The sequence below is a fragment of the Protomyctophum parallelum genome (assembly GCF_964188405.1).
Source record: "Protomyctophum parallelum genome assembly, chromosome: 12".
NCBI classification, from domain to species: domain Eukaryota; kingdom Metazoa; phylum Chordata; class Actinopteri; order Myctophiformes; family Myctophidae; genus Protomyctophum; species Protomyctophum parallelum.
Genome location: NC_139712.1, coordinates 29,646,140 through 29,669,211, shown reverse-complemented (window position 1 = coordinate 29,669,211; position 23,072 = coordinate 29,646,140). Strand labels below are relative to the sequence as shown.

At 42.1% G+C, this 23,072-nt stretch overlaps 2 protein-coding genes across 2 annotated transcripts in view; one reads left to right on the top strand and one right to left on the bottom strand.

Annotated features, from left to right (window-relative positions):
* Positions 1-23,072, top strand: part of LOC310867949 (uncharacterized protein) — a 241,974-nt gene that overhangs the window by 166,272 nt on the left and 52,630 nt on the right. The window lies entirely within an intron of this gene.
* Positions 230-22,515, bottom strand: nfx1 (nuclear transcription factor, X-box binding 1; the record flags this gene model as incomplete). Its single annotated transcript, XM_083777738.1, has 22 exons — positions 230-713; positions 1,244-1,348; positions 1,464-1,609; positions 2,354-2,420; positions 2,858-2,995; positions 3,478-3,579; positions 3,916-3,989; positions 6,631-6,861; positions 7,540-7,619; positions 8,148-8,267; positions 10,920-11,028; positions 13,473-13,555; positions 13,664-13,694; positions 14,205-14,302; positions 15,008-15,231; positions 15,369-15,468; positions 15,608-15,747; positions 16,309-16,380; positions 16,487-16,592; positions 17,107-17,187; positions 20,786-20,947; positions 21,618-22,515. 22 exons carry the CDS (start codon positions 22,513-22,515, stop codon positions 635-637), a joined length of 3,246 nt encoding a protein of 1,081 aa, XP_083633864.1. The 3' UTR covers positions 230-634.

Here is a 23,072-nt window from a genome sequence, read left to right as displayed (position 1 = left end):
CAAGCGCACACACACTGTTGGTGACAGGTAGACAGCTTAATGGGTTGTTACGGTTTTTAATTGACTCACAAAGGGGTCACTTGGTGTTGGGTGCTACGTCAGTCAGCAGTAGAAAGATCTGCGCATCACCTGCAGGTTTTATGAATGAAATGGAGGGGGGAAACGGGGGAAGTCCAACTTGTTTGACCAAATACATTTGTTTTGATAGTCGCCATACGCCCACTCTTAGATGGCATCTTGCAGAGCCACGCCAGATCCCTTCTCTGTGTATTATCATTCTCCACAATGACGGGGAAACAATACAAAAATAGCCAGTGTAGTACAACTTTATAACATCATTCAACAACACCATCCTTTTGGCACTCAACTTAAAACAAGTCATGTATAATTGAAGCTCCCAGCCATTTCTCATACGTTTAAGAGGAAATGGGAACCATAACATATGGTTGAAACACTCATCTACTCTAGAGAGCTCATTGTATTCGTGTTGTTTCATTCAAGAAATCTGCTAAAAGATATTCACTTTTTATTTAATTACCAAACCAAAAAAGAACTATGCTATGAATATTGGTGGGCAGAAATCTGAAATGATTAAGGAACATTGTGTGGGTCTGATTCTAAACAGATCCTTGAATCAATCCTGAACATCAAAATAATCTATAACAGGCTCTTCTTTCACCATCTTTGACCAGCAGCTCCCGCTGTCAGCGCCCCTGGGAAAGGAGACAAAAACAACATTAGCCGAACCCCCAACCAACAATTCCATGTCTGAAAACCAATAAAAGCAGCACATGTACGTAAAGGCAGTGACAACAGAGACAGATTGTCATGTATGGCTACAAGCTCACAACACATGCTCACGCTGTGAGCTTGAAAATTGTCTATTTTCCTTATTTGACACACAAGGAATAAAAGTGTAGTTAAATGTTTTCCTATGTTTTATAAAAATTGACAATTTATTTCCTAGATCTAGGTAGACATGTAGACTTAGAGCACAAAGCAAAACAAATTAATCATTATTTTAAAGACAAAGTGTGATAACACAATATACTGTATAACTAGCACATCTGCAGTGGTTGGTGGTGGTCTTCCATTGAAGGATTTAGACACGGGTGTCAGGTAGGTCACCGACTGGTTCTCTATGTCTATAAAGTAAAGTTATTTGAAGCAGATGGTGCACCGGACTGAACACCAGATGCATCCATCATCTTCATTGTAGTTTAGACATAATACAATGACTTGCTTGCTGCTGTGCTGTTTGATGTGGGCAATGGGTGGAGGGGCCCTCGCATTTGTCTCTCTCTCGATTAAGGAGGTCAGAGTCGAGTTTGGACACACAGCCTTCCCCCTGTCAAGAAGGGGAGGAAAAAAAAGCATGACCATGAGCTCAACATGCACCTGATAGAAATAAAACCCAAACTGTACATGCATAGAGAAATGAAAGGGAAGAAATGTTACAGTACTTGTGAGCTGTGATGACCACGTTGCGCTTGGGCTCACTGTCGTAGCTCAGGCTCTCGACACCGTAGACCTCGGCCAACTCATGGATAATCCTCCGATGCTCCCGGTTCATGGGTGGAAAGGAATGGTACCTCTTTGGCTGTTTTCCCTTCAGACATAGGGGTTGCATCCATTAACACTATTTTTGCACAAGACGTCCCCAGGTGTCTTTATAATTATACCCGTAGGACAGAGTCCTGCACGTGTCCAATTTTCGAAACCCGCACCCACCCCGCCCGTCAATCATCAGTTCCAACAAACCGCCCGTTACCCGTGATTTATATAAAACTCAGTCGAAACCAAATCCGCCCCGCCCGTCAAAAAATTGAACCGTTACCTGACCCCCTTACCCGTTCGTATCACCGTTCGCTATCTTTGACTTTATTTCATCGAACACCGCATGTGATGTGATTGTGGTGGTGGTGAGCGGGCGGCAGTGCGTCGTTGCACACGGAAGTGCTTATTATCACAACATAAAGTTATATCATGATTTTGACCTAAATGGCGTAATATATCAACAAGGATAGGATGGTAAAAAAAAATGAAGATTAGCCTGATGACCGTCTTGATCCAAGGCTGTTTGTTTCTGTATCAAAATTACATTTAAACTTTCAGAGTGACACATTACATTACCTGGGTATTAGCTTACATCTTGTGTTGAATATTGATTGATTGATTTATTAACGGTTTGTAGAATTACAATACAGTACATTTCAAGTACAACTCAATACAAAAACTGTTAACTGTGAGTGGACGACACCATAAAGCATTACACTTGTTTACAATAGGGCCCACCATTTTCAATTCATCAAAATCGACATTATAATCTCTTGGGACTTCATCAGCGTCCTACCTTATTAGCAAGTTCAACAAGATTCTTGATCTTCTCTTCTACTTCACTGACAAATTTCAGGTCTTTTCTGAAGAAGCACAACATGCAAAGCCTTAGTGGGAATGGGATTGTTGTATATAGAAGTAAAACAGTATGTTATGAAATTGTCTGGTCAAATCATGCAACCCGATTGGTTGTTCGGTATGGTATAATAACCATAATCTTCTCTGTCGGGTGGAAACCTCATTAGGTCCAAAACTGTTACTTTTCATGATTCAAATTCACAAGTAGCAGATAAACAGTCAAAACGCATTGCTTCACTCTGCTTTGAGCTTGCCGATCGGATACTGTTGATTGTCTATGGTATTTATGTTGCCACATTTGGTAACGTTTTTATAAAAGCAATGGCATTATAGATTGCCATTATATCACATCTAAAGGCCGGGGATTGTCGCCGGCCCTCCGCAAAATAACTCAATAAACCATGGCCTGGAGTGAGTTATTGCTCCATTTAAAAGTCCAAACCTTGCATCGTCTTTGAGGCTGTCACTGTACTTGGAGGTGGAGCGGATATTGAAGGGGTCCACAGAGACGTCGATCTCCAAGGCCTCGGCCAGGCGCCTGTTCCTCTCCAGGGTCGCACACTCCTGGTCACACTCCAGCCTAAAAGGCACAGGAGGGCTCTCAGGGTTACGACACTGTCATTGTAGTCATCAGCTAGTTTACTATACTATCCACGGTCTCAACCAAACTTCACAGTCAATTCATAAGTCATTTATACACAGCTCTAAACCCCAGGTCATTGTTGGTCTGGCATTCTCTCACACTGATCTAGAACAAGGGTTCCCAAACTTTTCAGGCTGCGACTGCCCAAAATAATCATATTTTAACTGGGGACCCCCCACCCTGACAAAGCACTTGGAATTGTAAGGCATTTCATTTGACTCGGTTCCACAGATAAATATCGTTTGACTCTTTTTTACATAATTTGTCAATTTGTTATTGAAAAGGGGATTCCGATTTTGGGATCCACTGATCTAGAAGATAAATTATAGGTCAGCAACTTCAAAACACTTTTCCCCACACCACAGTGCCTGCAGACTGTATGCTTTTGTCCAACTAATAAGTTTATTAAATTACTCCACCTGGTTAGCTTCAGCTCTTTCTTGGTGATGAGCTGACCAATGTCCACAGATTCGCCCAGCTGCATGTCAGACAGCTTGCTGGCCATGGCAATGGCTGCATACCTAGTACAGAAATGAAATGGAAGCATCTTTGACTTTTGGCTACCTAGAGACTCAAGCCCCAAACCACACCAGTTGCAACTCCTTTGCAACAAAACCGTATTAAGGTCACCCACACCAATGTGGTGGTTGACATTAAAACGGTTGTGTTGCAAGGAGTTGCAACTGGTGAGGTTTGGGCTTATACATACAAGCTAAACTAGCCCTTAGTTTTTCCATCAGCCATTTTTTAGGGATGCCCAGAGATACAGAGAAGATAAAAACCAACAGTTTTGCAGATGGAGACATACAGGGTAAGGTTGAGAATCAACTACATGCTCCAAAGGAGCATTAACTTACTTCTGATATGAGCTGGTAGCATCTGTGCACACCACAGTCTCCTTTCTTCTGCCACAATGACACTGTAGAGCCACCTGTGAAAAGACATGAAGAATTTACCTCCAGCCTGATAACAAAGACCTTGTGAGCCATTGTACTTGCTCCTTTTGTTCGAGGGCATGAGATTGAATAGAGTAATATTGAAGCTTAAAGATATGTTTTGGCGCTTTTCCTGCCTATTGTTGATAGATTTACAGTAGGTTGACAGGAAATGGGTGACACGCAGTCAAAGATCGTCAGGATTGGCAGTCAAACCCGATTTCCAGCCGAGGTGCCCAGACGGCTACGCCAGCCACCCCGGCCATTTTGGGTCAACTTTAACCGAATAAAAGAACGCTCGCTCCCGTCAAATCCTGCAACCACCGAACGGTCACCACCAGGTATTCCAAACCGTAACCTCAGTAAAACTATGCCTAAACCTAACCTTATTCTTAACCTTAACTTCAGTAAAAAGTAAACTATACAAGAACTTGTAGGCGAGCGGTCCACGGAAAAAATGGGGGCGAGTGTGTTTTGGGCCAGTTACTCTTTAACGATGTACAGTTGATTTAGTGGGAAAACATGGACATTTTGACAACCTGCTACACACACACTTTTCATCAGTTATACAGTATGGGGCAGCAGTGGCCTAAATGTTAGAGGTGTGCCCTTGTTTTCCGGTTCGATTCCCCGATCGGACCGGCAGAAAAATCGGGATGGAGAAGTGAATGGTCATCAACAAACACAGCTGAAGTGCCCTTGAGCCAGTGGAGCTGATCAGTGACCAACAGTTGTACTGTTCAGCTCCCAGGTTTCAATGTGTTTGTCATTGTGTCTGTGTATTTCTATGTGCAGGCGTTCTGAAAATGAGCACTTGTGCTCAGCTACTACCCTGGGTAAATAAAGAACCAAAACGTTTGGGTCGATCTCATTAACCTCCTAGGTTAATGAGATCCATCCATCTTCGACCACGTATCCGTAGTCGGGTCGCGGGGGCAACAGCTCCACCAGAGTGTTCCAGACTTCCCTCTCAGGGCTCGCAAATGCGCCCTGAATTTTAATCTTTGCGACCTAAAAATATAATTGGGAGCACCAGTGCCATTACAAATAATTACTGTGGTGCGCCTGGCTACAACGATCGATTGTAGAAAAACGGGCACTCTCTGACATCCAACTCCACTGCTCCTGTCTGCTAGCTGCACTAGCACTTGATGCTAACAAAGCAATGTGTAAAGTGTGTAGTTATTTTCTACTCTTTGACACAACGGTACGGGACAACGTTGAGCGCTGCATCGCTTACATTCCAGAGCGCCTTGATCGGCTCGCAACAACACCATGTGTCAGAAAGTACATTATTTCAAGCGTTCAGATTCAGAAAAGACCGGAGCCTCTAGCCAGCTAGTGCTACGGTAAAGAGGAGGCGGCGGACCGGTGCGTGAGTGACCGTGTGCAAGAGAGAGGGGGAATGAGTGAGAGAGGGAGGAGGGAGAGAGAATAGCAGGCTTGTAAGTGTTTCTACATAGCAGCAGTATTGATACTTTTTACTTAAGTAAAACATTAGAGTAATTTCTCCACCACTGATTAGAAGTGAGTAGGCATAGCTATAAATACCATGTTTTACATCAAAATTATTTTATAATTCTAATTATATGATCTAAATAGGCTATGAAGGTGAAAAACACAAAACAAAGGATGTTTGATCTGGAGATGTTTGATGCCTCTGTCTCTTTGAAGAGATGGATGGATGCCTGAGGGACAGAAAGTCTGGACACTACATTTTAAATTCAGTCAGTGTCTACAAACTTGCATGTAACGGACCCCGGAATGAAATGGATGAAAGGCTTTTATTTTGAAAGGCTATGTGGGAAAACATACATTGCACAACAGACATCCCACCGCAGCTCACAGCTTCTTCCCACTTAAACCATTTTGAGAACGAATCCTATCCTACACCACCACTGGGTCTTACATAACTGGATGCAGTGGAAATGTACAGACAGGATTTCATTTCCAGTTGGTTTGATGTGACTCTCACCACTATTAGAACAGTCAGTGGCTACCATGGGATGGATTACAGCTACGGTAAATAAAATCGCATCACTGAAATCACAGATTGAGGCTTTAACCTTTGCTTTTATATGAAACATCCGAGACCATTAAGGTTTTATGTAAGATGCTTCCTAACCTAATGCTCCAATCTTAAAATAACCTGAAAATAGTCGATCTACAAGCAAGACACATTGAGAGCTTATAGACAGGCTGTTTGTGCTGTGCAGCACGCTTTCATAGAAGACATACACTGGCTTCTTGGAAATAGGTGAAATCCAAACGACCGAAAGCAGTTGCTGCGACTGAAGACTGTGGAAGGCCTATTTTGAAATCAACAATTCACAGTATCCATAATAAAACCTGAACTCTCCCATCATCAGCATCGGAGCTGGTGTGTATGTGTCTAGGCCCGTCACAATTATTACATAATCACCTAATCTCAATTATTTGAGATAACCGCAATACATTTTCGTCAATTGTTTCCATTGTAGGTTACACCAGGTCTAAATGGGTCATTTGTCATATCTGCCCTGTGCAATTTAATGTTCCAATGTAAAAATCATCGTTAATCGCAATTATTTGTGTGACAACTAATCGTCGACGTAAATGTGTAATCGTGACAGCCCTGTATGCGTCTGTAAGCTGTACCTTGGCAGTGCACGTTTTGCTCGGGCAGACGCTGCCTTTATGGCACGGAGCAGAGCAGTGGTGGCCACACTCTGGACGAGGCAGAAGGCAGGGCTGGTGGCAGGCGGCCTCCAACAGACACTCTCCCCGGTGGCAGATCCGCCTGCAGCGGTGCATCTCACACGGCAGCACCTTCTCACAAGGAAGACCACAGGAGATGTCCTGCAAGTGGCAAGGAATGTTGCTCCTTTGCTGTGGGTAAAGTGGAGACGTGTTAACACCTAATTACACATATGGGAATTTGCCATGGATAATTAGGAGTTGGTTACACTAGGGGTCTTCAACATTTTTCAGGCCAAGGACCCCTTAGCTAATCTTTTTAGATTACTGTGTTTCATGCTGATTTAATTCAAGATATGATACCAGGAAGTAAGGAACAGTTAATCTATGGTAATATAATGAGGCTAATTGATGTCATGCCCGCTCCTGCCAGCTCTCGTTTCATTCCCATCCCGTTCCAATCCTGGGATTAATACAATTTTTAATCCCATCGTGCGGAAATCCCACGGAATCCCCCAAAAATGTCAGCCTCTATGTAGAATAGCCATTTTCGAAAATGTTGCCTCTTTATTTTATTTGACAATTTGGCCAATGGTTGACCAGTCCTTAGTTGATTACTTTTGATATATTAACGGAGTGTTTTCATTTCAGGCAATGAAAAGCTCTTAAAAGCCCTTAAATTATCTCTATATTGTCATCGGTGTATCCCCCAAAATAATGTGGGGACCCCCCCTGGGGGTCGTGACTAGTAACCCACGGGTTGAGAATCACTGGCCTAATGCATATCAAAGTGGGGGTCCTTGAAATGAAAAAGGGGAGAATAACTGGGTTAGGGGAGAATAACTGGGTTATTGATATGTATGAGTTTACCTCATGCTTGCCCATACACCATATCTTAGTGAGGTACGTGCACGGAGGACACTTCTCTTCACTGTGGCAGTTGTGAAACACTAAGAAACACATTAGGATTAAGACCATCATCATGGGAAGTACACGTCACAATTATTACATAATAATCTAATCGCAATTATTCTTGCAAAATCATCAATCGTTTCCATGTTGACTCACCCCAAAACATACTCGCCCCCAAAAATAGTTGATCTACAAGCTTACAACGTAAGTGACGTATAAAATTATTACGTTTGTCGGCAATTTCTTCGTATATTCAAGTAATTTGTCATATCTGCATTTATGAGGCATAAAAGCCACGAATTGCATAGTCAATAAAAAATAAAAATTGGCGTTTTTTTGCCTTTATCGATAGGGAACAGTAGTCAGACAGGAAAGGGGGAGAGAGATGGGGAGTGACTCAGGAGTCGAGCCTGCGGCACGCCGTTCGGTTGGCTTGGCAGCCTAGGTGCCCAGACGGTTGAGCTAACCGTCCGGGTTAATAACAATTATTTGCGTGAAAATTTGGAATCGTGACAGCCCTAAGCAGGAGGTTGGAATATGTTGCACGAACATATTTTTCTTTTTACCTGGATGGTCACACTCATGCCTCCTGGTGCACAGATTCTTACACTCGGGGGGTTTGGTGCCACAGGCGATGGGAGGGTACAACACAGTCTGCCCACAGTGGCATGTCAGCTCATCAAAGCCTACATAGACAAGAGGGAGGAAAATATGGGCAACAAGCAGAAAATCAGCATGTTCAGGTTTCGGTAGCTAGAATCTCCATGTATGGAAATGTGCTGTCAAACAACAGAAACCGATTTGCTCTGACAAGTCAAATAATAAGGGGGGTGGTTAATGACCAGGATACGTAGCTTTTTCACCACGATAATGTACCATTCATTAATTTGTAGATATGTCGCCTCCCTTTCCAAACACAATGTTCGGACGTCAGAAGCAGCATGTGTTTAGGCCTTTAGTTAGTGGTTCTCAAGACCAAAACTACAGATCTACGACGAGTTGTGAGCTTGTAGCTCAGCTATTTTCACTACTACTTAGGGCCGATTCATACTCCTATTTTAGAGCCGAATAAAAGTCGGTTCGGCGCTGTAGAGCCTACAATTTGACGTCATTTGAGGTTCGGGGGGGCGGGTAACGTCCTAAAGTCGGCTCTTCGGTGCTACTGAAAATTTCTGACGAGCCGAAATCATTTCAGCACTACAGCGCCGAAACAGCGGTAAAATAAGAGTATGAATCGGCCCTTAAACATTTGTTTTCTTAACCCATTTTGGGCGGGAACCCCTTTTGGTGTTTTAAACATTATGTTATAATTTAGGTATTGAAAAATAGCAGATCTACAAGCTCATAGCGCGCCACCGGCTACGAGCTTGTAGGTCTGCTATTTTTGAAAAACAGTGAAAATATTTATTTCAGAAAACTGGAGGATTTAATTTCGGCCTAAATGGGTTAATTTTAGTGGTGGGCATAGATTAATTTTTTTAATCTAGATTAATCTCACTGCAATTCTGGAGTTAATCTAGATTAATCTAGATTAAAATGGCTCATTTGAACTCTGCCGAAAGCATTGAAAATATGTGTGCGCTACCTAAATAATGACCAGAAGTAAATCCTTGAACGGGCCACGTGGCCCATTAGACCAGGAGCCCTATCATAATTGGTAATGAAAATATTATAATAATGTTCAATACGATGTACGTGTGTTATACATTGTTTATTCAGTTAAACACGAATAACCATAAACACGTTACCATACAGGCAATTTGAAACAGTGGGTGCAAGAACAAAGTACCCCCTTTTCTGGGATATGACATTAATTAAACTGTAAACCTAGAGGTGATGAAGAACTGTTTAGAGTCAGTAGCTTTGTGACATGATTTGAGTCCAACCTCTACCTCTCCTTCTTCCACCAGTCACTCAGACACACCAGCTTGTTCACATTAGTGCTGTCAGTTCACCTCTATAATCCAATTCGAATTTCATTGCTTCATTATTTGTAATATTCGGAAATATTTGAATATTTACATTGTTTATTTTAGCTCATATTTAGCCTATAATAATACACAGAATAACAACCCATTTTTTAATGCTTGCGCAAGTTGGTTACATTGTATTATTAGGCTACTGCCTACCGTCATTGCGACGCATTATCACGGGCCACGGCCCGGTTAAAAATGAGAATGATACACACCATGAACTGACCATAGACAATATCCCCTTTACAGCTCTCTCTTTAGCCTATTAACCAAATTAAAGTCGCCACAATCGCCAGCCTATACACGTAGGACTGGACAGAAAGAGAGTGCAGAGAGTACAGACAATAATATGCCATACTATTAGGCTGTTGCGCTCCGCTCCTAATGCCTTCTCCACGGCGCGCACAGTGGCACATGAACAATAACAACTCCACGTGGAGTGGACCCACGACGAACCACATATGAATTAGATAATTTATAAGAAATGGCACGGCGGCCATCCTTGCAGGCAGTGACAGAATGAGAATCCTTAGGCTGTAACCTGTTCATTTTGGGGGGCATCAAACAACAGCCTGTTGATGATGAATGATACTATGAAACTTAACAATTAATTAACTAGTACTCACCTAATGACGCCGCCACGGAGGATATACCATGTTTAACGTAATTCCAAAGTGTTTAGCCTACATTGTTTAAGTCATAGACGCATGCGCTTTTTATGAACTTTGGCTAAAAGCATGTTGTTGTTATTATTCCACTGCCACCCGCACCGGTAGACTCAAGACTGTCATGGTAGCTGGCTACAACCTGAAACAACTTCCTCTTCCTCTTCAAAATAAAAGCTGCTTGTAACAATACTTTTATTTCTTAAGTGAACTAGTCTACAGGATGTAGTAGCCGCAGAATGTATAGTGGATAAATCACACAGAAGGCAGGAGAAATAAACTCCGCAGGCAGTCGGGGCTTATTATTTTTAAATCTTGCCAACAGAATGAACTGGGATAATAAATGATAAAAGCTCCATTCGAATGGCAATTTGAAACGTGAAATTCCTAGTTTGCTCGCTTTATGCAGTCAATGCAGACCCAGCTCCCAGACCCAACTTTGAGAATAGATTAATGGCGATAATTTCTTTGACGCGCGATAATATTCTCGCGTTAACGCAGCACGTTAACGCCGATAACGGCCCAGCATTAGTTAATTTATTGAATTTCTTAGATTTAGTTGTATTTTTTGTGTTATATTTTAAAAACAAGATGCAAGAAACAAACATTTTAAGGGACCCATAAAAATGTGTCTGCGACCCACAAATGCGACTCCCAACCCAGTGGAAGTGCTTTCGTTTAGTGCATGCAAAGGACTCACTGGATTGCCAGCAGGGATGACAGTTTCCACGGTGACAGAGTTCTTGGCAGCGGTGGAGCCCACAGTTGAGCTTGTAGCCACAGATCTGAGAGCACCTGTGTTCCACATTCTGAGAACACACACACGAACACACACACACACACACACACACACACAGAATGTTGTCAGACAGAAACCTCTTTTTGTGTGTTTTTTCCCGTAAATGTAACGCTCTACTTGATCATGCAGTACAGCGTCACACAAAATTATCAAAAAGTAGCAAGCTCGCAACATGGTGAGTAACAGTTTTTGGACATGCAATGTTTCCACCCGACAGAGACCCACCTGACAGAGACCCATACCAAATTGGGCCAGGACAGCTTACTTAGCAGAAATTAAATCCATATGGAGTTGGTATGATATCAATGTACAAAATAAAAAGAGTACAATACAGTACAATATATATATTTTTACTAGCATTTGAAAATTATGCCAAGAATCACATTGGGCCATATTATTTTGGAAAAGAACACTTTTGTAACCCTGTGTAGCCATCCAAAATCTCACACGCTCAGTTTTCGCAATAGGATATTAGTCAGGAAAAAAAATCCATTTAATTTTTACCCCTTTTTCTTTCCAATTTAGTCGTCATACCAATTAATTCCTCACCACACATTTCAGTTTTGGGTGTCAATCCTACCGACTCTGCCAACCTGCTAGGTGCGTTTCCATCAAGCCCTTTTTTTTCTTCTTCAACATACTTTTGCGCTTAGAGGGGGATGCTTGAACTCACATTATATATTATATATTATCGATTTTTGAACAGTTAGGGGGAAAAAAAGAGAAAAACATGCAATGGGGAGTCAGTGAAATGAACGGATGGTGGGTGTGCACTGTGCAGCGCTGTTTGGTTTTTTTAAACAATTTTTATCCCACGATTTTGCAACCCAGTTTTTTCACCCAGTGCCAATTATCTAACGTAATCCTAGGCACTGCACTTCCTCTGCCAACCTGTGGGGGCAGCGGACTGACCTCATGCCTCCTTCCATGCATGAGGAGTCCAAGCTGCTTCTTTTCACCTGACGGGGGGGGGGGGGGGGGGATTTCCATGGCCGGACGTAACGCCCCCCAGTGCCCACAGCGTCCCCAGCGGGAATCGAACCCAGGACCTTCTAGCTGTGAGGCGACTGTGCCACCGTGCCCCTTGCAGCGCTGTTTTTGAAGCCTCTGTTTGCAGACTCTTGCTCTCCCAGTGAGTAGTGCGATGAGCATGGAAGTTCGATGAATTAATATGTGATGGTATATATGGTGAATATATTTCAAACAATCTCCCTCCAAAACACCTCAGAACGGACGAGGGGAGTCTAGTACAACAATAGAAATCCAAAAAGGTACTTCACCGGACTGTCATCGTGTCAGACACATTGAGCCGTTAAAAGTCGTAGGGGTCCCTCGTCCCTGTGTACATTTTATAGGCCCATCTGTGCTTGGAAACTAAAATCAGCCCATCAACACATGCCTATTTATTTAACAGACAGCCTGATTGAAAGACAGCCTCTGGACAGCTAGGACACGCGTAATACTTTTTGTATAGCCTAAAAGAACGTCACAAAGCCAGTCAAGTGAGATTGTCATTTAATGACAAATAATATGCATCTCACTTGACTGGCAAAATAGTGCCACCTACTGCTTATTTCATGAACTTATTTCTTATCTCCTAAGAATCCCATTTTATCAGTTGATGGAAAAGGGGGGAAATGCTCATCTAAAAAGAATCACTTCCTATTTTCAAAGTACCGTTTAAACATGTGGTGGGGGGCTCAGAGTGCTCCCACTAAGGAAAGTAGGCTTTCTAATGACACAATCAGCCTTTGTTTTGGTGAGTAGCAAAAACGTAATTTTTATTTACGCTAAAGACGAGGCTGGTCTGCATTCATGCGAGTGGCGGAAGTCGAGAGTAACATAGATCTAAATGCAACGCATTAGAGCTATGGACCAGAGCTAGCCTTCATCCTACTCCTCCCGTCAAACACTGACAAACTGTTCTAACTTGGAATATGCTGAAATTGACAAACAGTTGCGGTTCCACTCACATTCACTCCAATAATCTTTCCAAACTATTTGAATTATTTTAAGCCATCCAGGGTCCAGGTGAATCATACAAAACATTTGATTCTGTGAAGAAGAAATAAAATAAGATAATATTTTATGGCCAAGTCCTAATGTGCATGGAGACACAGAGCTTATAGATAGGCACATGCTGGCCTGGATGGCTTCATGTAAAGTAGAGGATGATGTAGATTTGGACTTTACAAAAGAATATGAATTCAAAGTCAGAGGCCTCAAGATTACAGAGAGCTTATTGCCTAGTTGCCTCCTCCATTTCAGCAGCCTTGGTGGGTTATGTGATCGATATCAACTATGTCTCAAAGTTTTGTAAAGAACAAATTTAGCCTTACCAGACCACAATGAGCAAAGCAAAACATAATGGTCTGGCTCAAAAGACCACTCTCAATTTTCATGCCATACTTTTTACATTCTGTACAAATAAAGACATCTTCTGTCAGTACTCACAACACAACACAGCTCCCCACACTTATGTCGGCCACAGGTGCGCTTCTTATTGCATCGTCTCTCACAAGTGAAGACAAGTTGACCTATGAGTCACAAGAGACATTTTACAGAGGACGACAGGTATCTAAACAGAATAATAATAATTTTTATTGTCCCGAAGGATATTCGTCTTGAATGGACTTAAATCTCACCTTCATTTTCAATCGTTTCACACGGGACCTCCTGAAAACATGGGAAGATGTAAGTAAATTATTGTTTTGCAAGACAACTGTAAAGAACATACGATAATAATATCTGGCGCTTTTCATGGTACCCAAAGACGCTGTGTGGGGTAACATAAGAAAAGGAGAACTTTATTAGAGGCATCCCTGCTGTGTTTGGGGAGTGGATTCCAGAGGGGGGGTCCCTAAATAATTAGCTTAATGTGCAACATTGTTTTCTCATTAAACAGTAACAAACCAACATACAGTACTGTGTAAGTGTATACAGGGTGTCTGTACAGGCACACTTCTTAAGGTACAATTTAATTACTTTTAAGACCCTTTTAATACCAAATTGTCAAATATTTGTAAGAAAGAGGCAAACATTGTGAAAATAGCTGAAAATAGTATATTTACACAATATTTATTTATTTTATTTGCGTTCAAATATGATTATTTTGGGGACTCACGGCCTGAAACATTTGGGAACCCTTGATACACCTGTACAGTACCATGACATGACAATCCCCACCTTACTCTTTGCACCACATCTGCATGTGATAGTAGAGGTAAGACAGCATGGCCCACACTGTCCCTCATGGCACAGCTTCTCACATATATGAATAGTGTCTGAAAATAACAGAATGCCAACATGAATGACTCTGAAGACGGACAGTATGAACAGGGCAAGATCATATAAAAACACCACTTACGAGATTGATTGATTTGTTGAAGGAGGATTTGTTCATATAGGAGCAGACTGATGCTGCGTTCACAGTTAGAGGTTAACTAATTCACTACCATTGGCAAATATATTTATTCCATATTGATTCATTCCAATCCATTAAGGCTCAGATCGCCTTGAACGAATGACGTTCGTCATTTGGTTTTTCAGTGTTTACGATGGAGGGCGCCCTTTCACAACCTGTGAGTGATCCTAGGACTTCCGAAGAAGAGTACACCCAGAAATAACGTGATCTAAAAAAAATACAGACTGTCAGGATTTATGAAAATAAATTTCTCTCCATCTATATTTAACTGCCAATAACTAAAGAACGGGAACATGTCTGTGACACATTTGAAAGCAGAGACTTTTCAAAAGAAAAGACGAGTCTTATTGAGTTCAGTGTCTTGCTCAGGGACAACTCGACACAATGCCGGGCCCCGGAATCAAACCCATAAAATGTGTAATACTTCAGACTGGCTTCCATTGAAAATGTAGCCTGTCACCACTAGTATGAACACAGCATTAGTGCACACATCACAAAAAGATACACTTTTCCTAATGAAAAACATGCTGCCAGCCATTGCCACAGCCTGTGGCTCCTATCCTACCATTGGAGCCACAGGCCAGCGGCTTGCTGCACGTCTTTCCACAGGAGGGGATAGGATCGGAACAGGTCTCCCGCTCAGCCTCAGAGTAGCCCAGTTCCAAGAGCTTAGCCAGGGGTGTCTGCCCGCAAGGACAGCTTTTCACCAGCCTGGGGGACAGAGGGCAAGGCTGGCACGGCCCAGGGTGGCACACCTGCTCACATCGGTGGGCGTCACAGTCCAACATCCTGAGGAATATCGATAAAAACACAAGTTTATGTCAGGGACGTATGAATTTGAATTTCAGTTCATGGAGAACTGCAAACTAAAGCAATGCATCAACGGACTACTGCCAAATTAGCTATTCGTGGAAGGCCATACTTACCTCCCACATGGTTTTTGACATGAGAAATGCCCAGAACCATCAAATCCATTTTTGTCTGTGCCACATAGGGCCTCGCGAGAGGTAACACCACAAAAGCAAACTATAAAAAAACAAAAAAACAAAATAGTGTCATTCAATCAGCCATACGTATTATAATAAGTTTAGTTCTTCTCTAATTCCTTTTTTAGAGAGAGTATCTAAGATGAAGATGACAGCTGGAAGGTTTGTGTGAGACTCACCTTGCTGAACTAGGAGCTGGCAGGGCTGACACGTTCCACCGTGGCACACCTGTTCGCAGGTGTGTTCAGCACAGTTGAGAAGGGCTCCACATACACGGCCACACTGGACGATGGCAGCCTGGCCACAGCGCATTGGCTGACTATAGAGGGTATGCGCGTGACATCATCATCAAACCCGGAAGTTATGCAGGAATGCCCACTGAGTGGCAAAAAACTACTTTCTGGCCTTGACAACCCATGCATCCAAACAGAATCTGATTGCATTAAACAACGTTAAACAATGTTAAACTCACTTTGCATGTTACTTTGTCACTCGATCTGCCATTCACTTTAAGCATGCGCATACCCTCTATACAGCAGAGAAGCATGCATTAAAGTTCATTTGGAAGCATGTTGTGCAACGAAAGTAGCAGTACTACAAGCTCACAACACGTCGTAGTTTGTACATCTGCTATTTTCATTTATTAGTTCGTTTGGGGGGACACATTTCATGCGGTTTCACAAATCACATCACATATTTCATGTTTCAGTCATGCAACTTTATTTAGCTTTTTATTCCATTCCATGAGAGGTTTGAGGACTCGACACAAATAGTATAGGGAGATTTTAGTGTAGCCAAGTCCTGGCATATAACAAATAGAAACCACTGAAATGTACATTCAATTATATTCAGGCATGATGGTGAAAGAATATATACTAACCTGGTTCTACCGCAGACGCAGGACTTTGTTACAACGGCGGGGCACTGTGGACAAGGTCCAGGATGACACAAGCTGAAGGTAGACATAATAGAGCCGTTATTATAGCCTGAAAGCCAGATTCTCACCTATGAATTGATGATACTTGTTTTGGGGGTTTTATTGACAGTATTGGGCTCACATGTTACAAGGGTGGTTGCAGTCCACTCCACTCCTCTTCTTCCCACACATGTCACCACAACTGTGGGGGATCTCACTGCGTTGCCACTCAGGATTGGTTTGTTTACCTGTCAGTCAAATGTTAATTAAATATGGATCACAACAGACCACTCTCTCATCTTGGCGCCACACGGCATGATGAGAGCATTCTTCAGAAACACTGAATATGGAGTTCATCAATGGCACTATACAGCAGGTGTTTTGGTGGGGGGGTTTGTGGGGACTGCAGATGAAAATTTGCCTGGTGTATTTACATTACATACATTGATATGTGATGTATTGCTAAGTCCGGTGCATTTACATTACATTGATATGTAATTATTGTTCATAAATATGCAGTGTCCGGTCTAAATAAAAATATATAAAAAATGGAATGGAAAATCAGATTCAGACCCATCTGAACTGAGCGGAGCACTCTGTGTGTGTGTGTGTGTGTGTGTGTGTTAGGTCACAAATGCTATTGCTGTTCTCGAATGCACATACATGGAGGCATACATAGGGAGCCACATTGCTGTGCATTGGAGCGGTTAGGCACCGCTCAAAAATGCAAGTCTGTTGGGACGTCATCATAGCTCAACTCACCACAGAAGCAGGTATAGGTGGTTGGTGGTTTCATTGACACATTCTGGCAAGCTGGACAACGCCAACCATCAGTTGAATCTGCTGAAGGGACATTTTAATTCAATAGAAATTCAGCAATTGTATTTTAATTGTAACATTAACAGAATTGTTGCTCTTGCAGGTTGAAACTTTGTACTGTATGTCCAAAACAGTTACTTTTCAGAAAATAAAAATATTTACTCCTTTTTAATTGATATATATAAAAAAAAAACTACACCACTTTCACTTTAAAAATTATAATCTAAATTAATGGATCTACAAGCTTTTAAAAATAATTCAATATTTGTGCGATGATGTTGTACAGCACAACAAAGTAGGGCTGTATTAGGATCATTAAAAACCTAAAAAGCTGAAATAAAAATTGCTCGACAGGAACGATACACGATACAGACGTTCTAAGAAGAAGCCTACATGCAGGTAATATCCAAACTGCAGAGCAATTCAACACACTGCTGATGCAGCACCATGGGACTTTGAATGCAGCATTAGCTGCATTGCTTTGTGTTTATGGAGGTCACTCGCCGCTGCCATCTTTTGTTCAGAAAACGTGCCCTGTATTGTCTGTAAAGCAGCATTATTATATGTATTACTGCGCATTATTCTACGAGGGACATTTGTGCTGTAATGCCAGCCCACAGAGATTACTGGCTGCACCAAGCATAGTGGGGTTCCGTCTCCATGTTAAATTTAGTTGTCATTTACAACTCATGTAAAAGTTTCACTTTTAGTACTAATTTGAAGGTGAGGGTCTATAGAACCATTTTGGTTCGAGTGGCAATCACCAAAATAAAATGATTGGCCTATAGGTGGCGTAGTCAGGTGCCAACCCCCATCAGCCCTACCAAAATATGTAAACTGTTCTAACTTTTGAATAAATTATCCAATCTGAACATAGGATGTATGTATGGATTCACAATCAGGAGTAGCATTTGGTACTTAAACCTTATTACAGACCGTCATTTACAACTCAACAAAAGTTTAACTTTCACTTCTAATTTGTAAATAATGACCTATAGAACAATTTTAGTTCGAGTGGCAAGTCTACAAATTAAAAAATATATATATTTTTGCCAAATTTCCAAAATGGCCAAAATCGGAATTATGTTTATTTGAAAAATGTCTTAATTTTCTTATATTGCTGTTTTTTCTTAGTTTTTCTTGCCAATGCCACAGCACCTCCAGAATGCCTTTTTTTTGCACTGTCAAGTGCTGTTGCCCTATACAGATGCGGACAAGTTGTATGCCAGAATGCACGATTTAGCTTCATGGATTCTGCATCTGGAAGTTCAACGTCTGGGTGGGGAGAAGCGTCAATTGCTCTGAACTGACTTGCAAGGCCTATGATGTCTGTGTAGGCTCCTTCTCTACGACTGGCAACTGGATTTGCAAGAGGGCAAACAAGTCTTTCCTCAGTTTGCTTTTGGCACAAAATGCACAACTGCCATTTCGTTGTCCCAGCCATAACAAACACATACTTTATCCAGGTTTAGTTTTCTGTTAGGGTCATATCATGAAAGAATATAGAAAATATTATATTACTATATTATTATATAACTTTTGTATTTAACAGTTTGCCTCAACATATATAATAGATACAAGAAAACAGTCAGCAGTGCATATAGCTACATTAACATTTACCATTGTAATAATAATGAAAATAATGAAAACACAATTTCTTCCTCAGCATAATTGCTATACTGTATAGCTATACTTTAGTTTTAGCCTGTGCTATACCTACAGGCTACTTTGGTTAATGCTAGCTCATACTATTGGGATGTAGTACTTTGGCCACTTATCCCACATGACTATCCATATTCATAAAAAACACTTTAGGATCCTTCATGACATGTTTAACTTTTTTGCTTACCTTCAAAATATCAATACCACAAGAGAGCAATCAGTGCAGCTCATGCTCTTCTGCAGTATGCTTAGTCTTATAACTAACAAGCTACCAAGTCTGAACAATTAAGACACCTGTTCCCCACATAATTATGTACTGCATTGTCTCATTTGTGTGAAATAGTATATATTGTCCTATTATATGTATTTTGTTTTTATACAATTAGTCATACATGATAACATAGGTATAGGCACCAACATCACCATTCTAGGTTCAACAGGATAGAAGTTAGGCGTAATGTAGTAATTCAATGGCAGTCATCTTTATTTTGTTTCTATATCAGATTATTCAAAACATTAATATTTGAAATCCAGTTGATTCCTCACACAGGATTAACTTTAACTTGATATAGCAAGAAAAACAAAGAAAAAACAGCAATATAAGAAAATTAAGACATTTTTCAAATAAACATAATTCCGATTTTGGCCATTTTGGAAATTTGGCAAAAATATATATTTTTTTTAATTTGTAGACTTGCCACTCGAACTAAAATTGTTCTATAGGTCATTATCTACAAATTAGAAGTGAAAGTTAAACCTTTGTTGAGTTCTGTCTAGTCTGTCTAGGGACCCCACTACTAGTTTTTAGCTCGTTTTTCCTGCTATTTTTGTGGATATACACCAATATTGGCTGGAAACAAATATTATATGTGTAATAAGGTTTAAGTACCAAATGCTACTCCTGATTGTGAATCCATACATATATCATATGTTCAGATTGGATAATTTAATCAAAAGTTACAACAGTTTACATATTTTGGTAGGGCTGATGGGGGTTGGCACCTGACTACGCCCCCTATAGGCCAATACTTTTATTTTGGTGATTGCCACTCGAACCAAAATGGTTCTATAGATCCTCACCTTCAAATTAGTACTGAAAGTGAAACTTTTACATGAGTTGTAAATGACAACTAAATTTAACATGGAGACGGAACCCCACTAGCAGTATATGAGACAACATTGAAAGCATCAACCCATATGTCTCCATATTCTAAGCTTTTTTTCTATTCGTAAATTCACACTCTAGTCTACTTGATCATTCTACAGAGCAGGGGATTTCAACAGGTGGTCCGTGAACCACTGGTGGTCCCTGGAAGTATTGCACGTGGTCCCTGACCATTCATTTAGTAACGTAGGATTTGTTAATATATTTTTAAATGTCTTTCCACTAGTTGAGAAACAGTGAACTGAATGACCTGGTGACCTATGATGACCATGTAGTAATTTACTGACAAGTTGGAGGTCAAGAAATTCAACAGAAAAAGGGAGTTATCTCAAGAGGGGGAAATGCACCGGTAGTAGTCAATGGACCATTGGTTGAGAAACAGTTGGATGCATACACATGGGATGTATAGCAAGTGTTACAAAAGCACTAATCATAGCCCATATCCCCAACCAACATAACAGTGGTCCCCAGTTTGATTCTAAGTCAGGGTCATTGACTCGTTCATAATCATTTGAAAACCCCTGTTCTACAGAATCACACAAAAGCATCGGAAGTTAGTAGATCCACGAGTTTAGTGTATCGATCTGCTGCTACTTTTGCTATTTTGGAATTTGAATCCTGAAAAGTAACATGAGGTTTTCCGCCTTTTTAGAGAATTCGCAAATATGTTTGGAACTTTTTTTAACACAAATCTTTTTTGGGGGTCTCTGGCACACAAAACTTTTAGATGGAGGTGTGCAGCCAAATACATATCAATTTGGGTGTAGTGTACATGTGATTAGCTATTATTCATACCTTCCGCCTGTGAGGCCGGGGACCTGGCCCATTTCTTGATGCAGTTAAGATGGAAGACATGGTAGCAGCTCTGGCAACTCCAAACAGGGGCCATGAGACGGATGACGTCACAGCACACCATGCATTCATACTTCTCCTCGGACAGCTGTTCGATCAGACATCCTGGAAGCAGGGAGAGGGTAGGGGAGGTTCAGGAAGACAACGCTGATGCAGTAAAGTGATGTAGCATCCACTTTTAGAACACAAATTGTCAAGAAGGCACACAAACACTTTACATCAGCTGTAATTTAAATGCGGTGGGACGGAGATGGGGGTTAGAGTTTTGATTATGAAATGAGTTATTGGCAGTGAAGTTCTTGTACTCCCAAGCGAGTGAAATAGAAAGTGTGTGTGTGTGTGTGTGTGTGTGTGTGTGTGTGTGTGTGTGTGTGTGTGTGTAGAAACAGTCCTTAAAACAGGATTAGGACCTGAGCTGGTACCATTATGGATACCAGGATTCCAGGATGTTGTAACTGCATGAAATAATAGTTATAATGGTTATATAATACTGGTTTCATAATACTAGATGCACTGAGAGGGAGATACATTACGGAAAGGAAAATACAGATAGGGCCAGAAAAATACTGGAAACTCTTGGTTGCAACTGACAGGTTTGTTTTATTTCCAAGACACTCTGGCCAATTCACTGTTTGAATGTCGTTTTCTGCTTGAAATATCTAGCTTGGCTGGGAAACCAGTGGAAGTGGCTGTGAAGGAACAAAGCGATTGTGGCATGCAAATAAAAAGGTTGCTTCCTGAGCTGAAATATACAGTAGATCAGCTGCAGTCTTACCAGTCTGTGTCTCCTTGCTTTTGGGCACGTTTTGACTCTTCCTCTGGCCAGGCCTGTTGTCTGGGTGGTGGGTTCTCCACTGCTCTTTGTTCTGTGTGGGTGGTGCACGTCTTGGCCCCTGGCCCCTCTCCTTGCAACGGGCTGGGCCATCCTGGCCACTGGCCCACCTCTCCGAGCCAGGTTCTTCTCGAGGCAATGGCTTGTTTGGTCCGTGGCGAGATTTTGGCTCTACGGCTCCTCCCCTCTCCGAGTCGGTTTCTTCCAGAGGCAACGGCTTGAGTGGCTTGATTGGTCCCTGGCGATGTTTTGGCTCTACACGTTTCTGTTGAGGATCGATTTGACACAGGTTCCAGTCGCCCTTCCTACCCCTCTGACTTCTTTCTCTCATTTCCGAAGGGTAGTGTTGTTCTCCTCTGCTCTCGCCATACCGCCAACCTTCTCCCACGGACCCGTTCTCCTGATTCTCCAGCTTGTTGTCTCTCGAGTCGCTCCCCTTCATGAACCGGACATCTTGCACCCTTCTCCCCCTTGATGGCTCCTGGTCAAACTTCCTGGGTTTCTTTGGCCGGGTGTCCTGGTCTTCACCGGCATGCCACACATCCACATCCCTACTCCCAGCCTCTCTTCGCCAGCTGGGCCCTTTCCTATCCGGTCCCTCCATGGGAGGGGTATCTGACCGGTTGTGACCACCAGATGCTCTGCCGTCGCCGCAGTACGGACCTCGGTCAGCTTCGGGTCTTTGCCACCTGGGAGGCTGATACCCTGGAGCGGAACCGCCACCATTTAAACTTCTGTCTCCTCCATTTGACCAACGACCCCCTCTTCCCCCTCGCCCCCCTCCCGCCCTTCCTCTACCCCTTCCCCCATCCTCTCTGTGGTAGGGAGGCGGGTAATGCATTGCATGAGTTGAATTGTCATCGGCCGAAGGTGGTTGGAACCCGTGCGGAACATGTTTGTATTGGTGGGGCACGTCATGACCATACCCGGTCATGTTTCTGTCGTGGTCCTGTCTGGGCCAACCTCTCCTGGGCCTCTGCTGATTACGTCTCTGCTGGGATGATGTCCCATCTGTGCCGAGGTCTGGTGGGCCTGAGGAATCAATAACAAAAGCTACAGTTATGTGCATGAATTCAGGCAACAAGTATGAGCAATGACATTTATCACAACTTGAAAGAAAATACGCTGGTGTTCAGTTGTGTTGAGCTTAGAGCTACTTTGGGTAAAGACCTAAATTCATACTACATTGTATAACACAAACTGATTTTCAACTGAAGAACGTGTCACATTGCAATCCCTTGAAGTTGAAAGATCACTCTGATCTGGTCATCTCTATTATAGTTTTTGACATTGTCGTTTGTATAGAGCAGGGGTCTTCAACAGAGGGTCCGTGACCCCTAGGGGGTCCACAGAGTGATAGTGTTGGCAGTGGCAAAGAAGTCTGTAGCAGTCTATGAA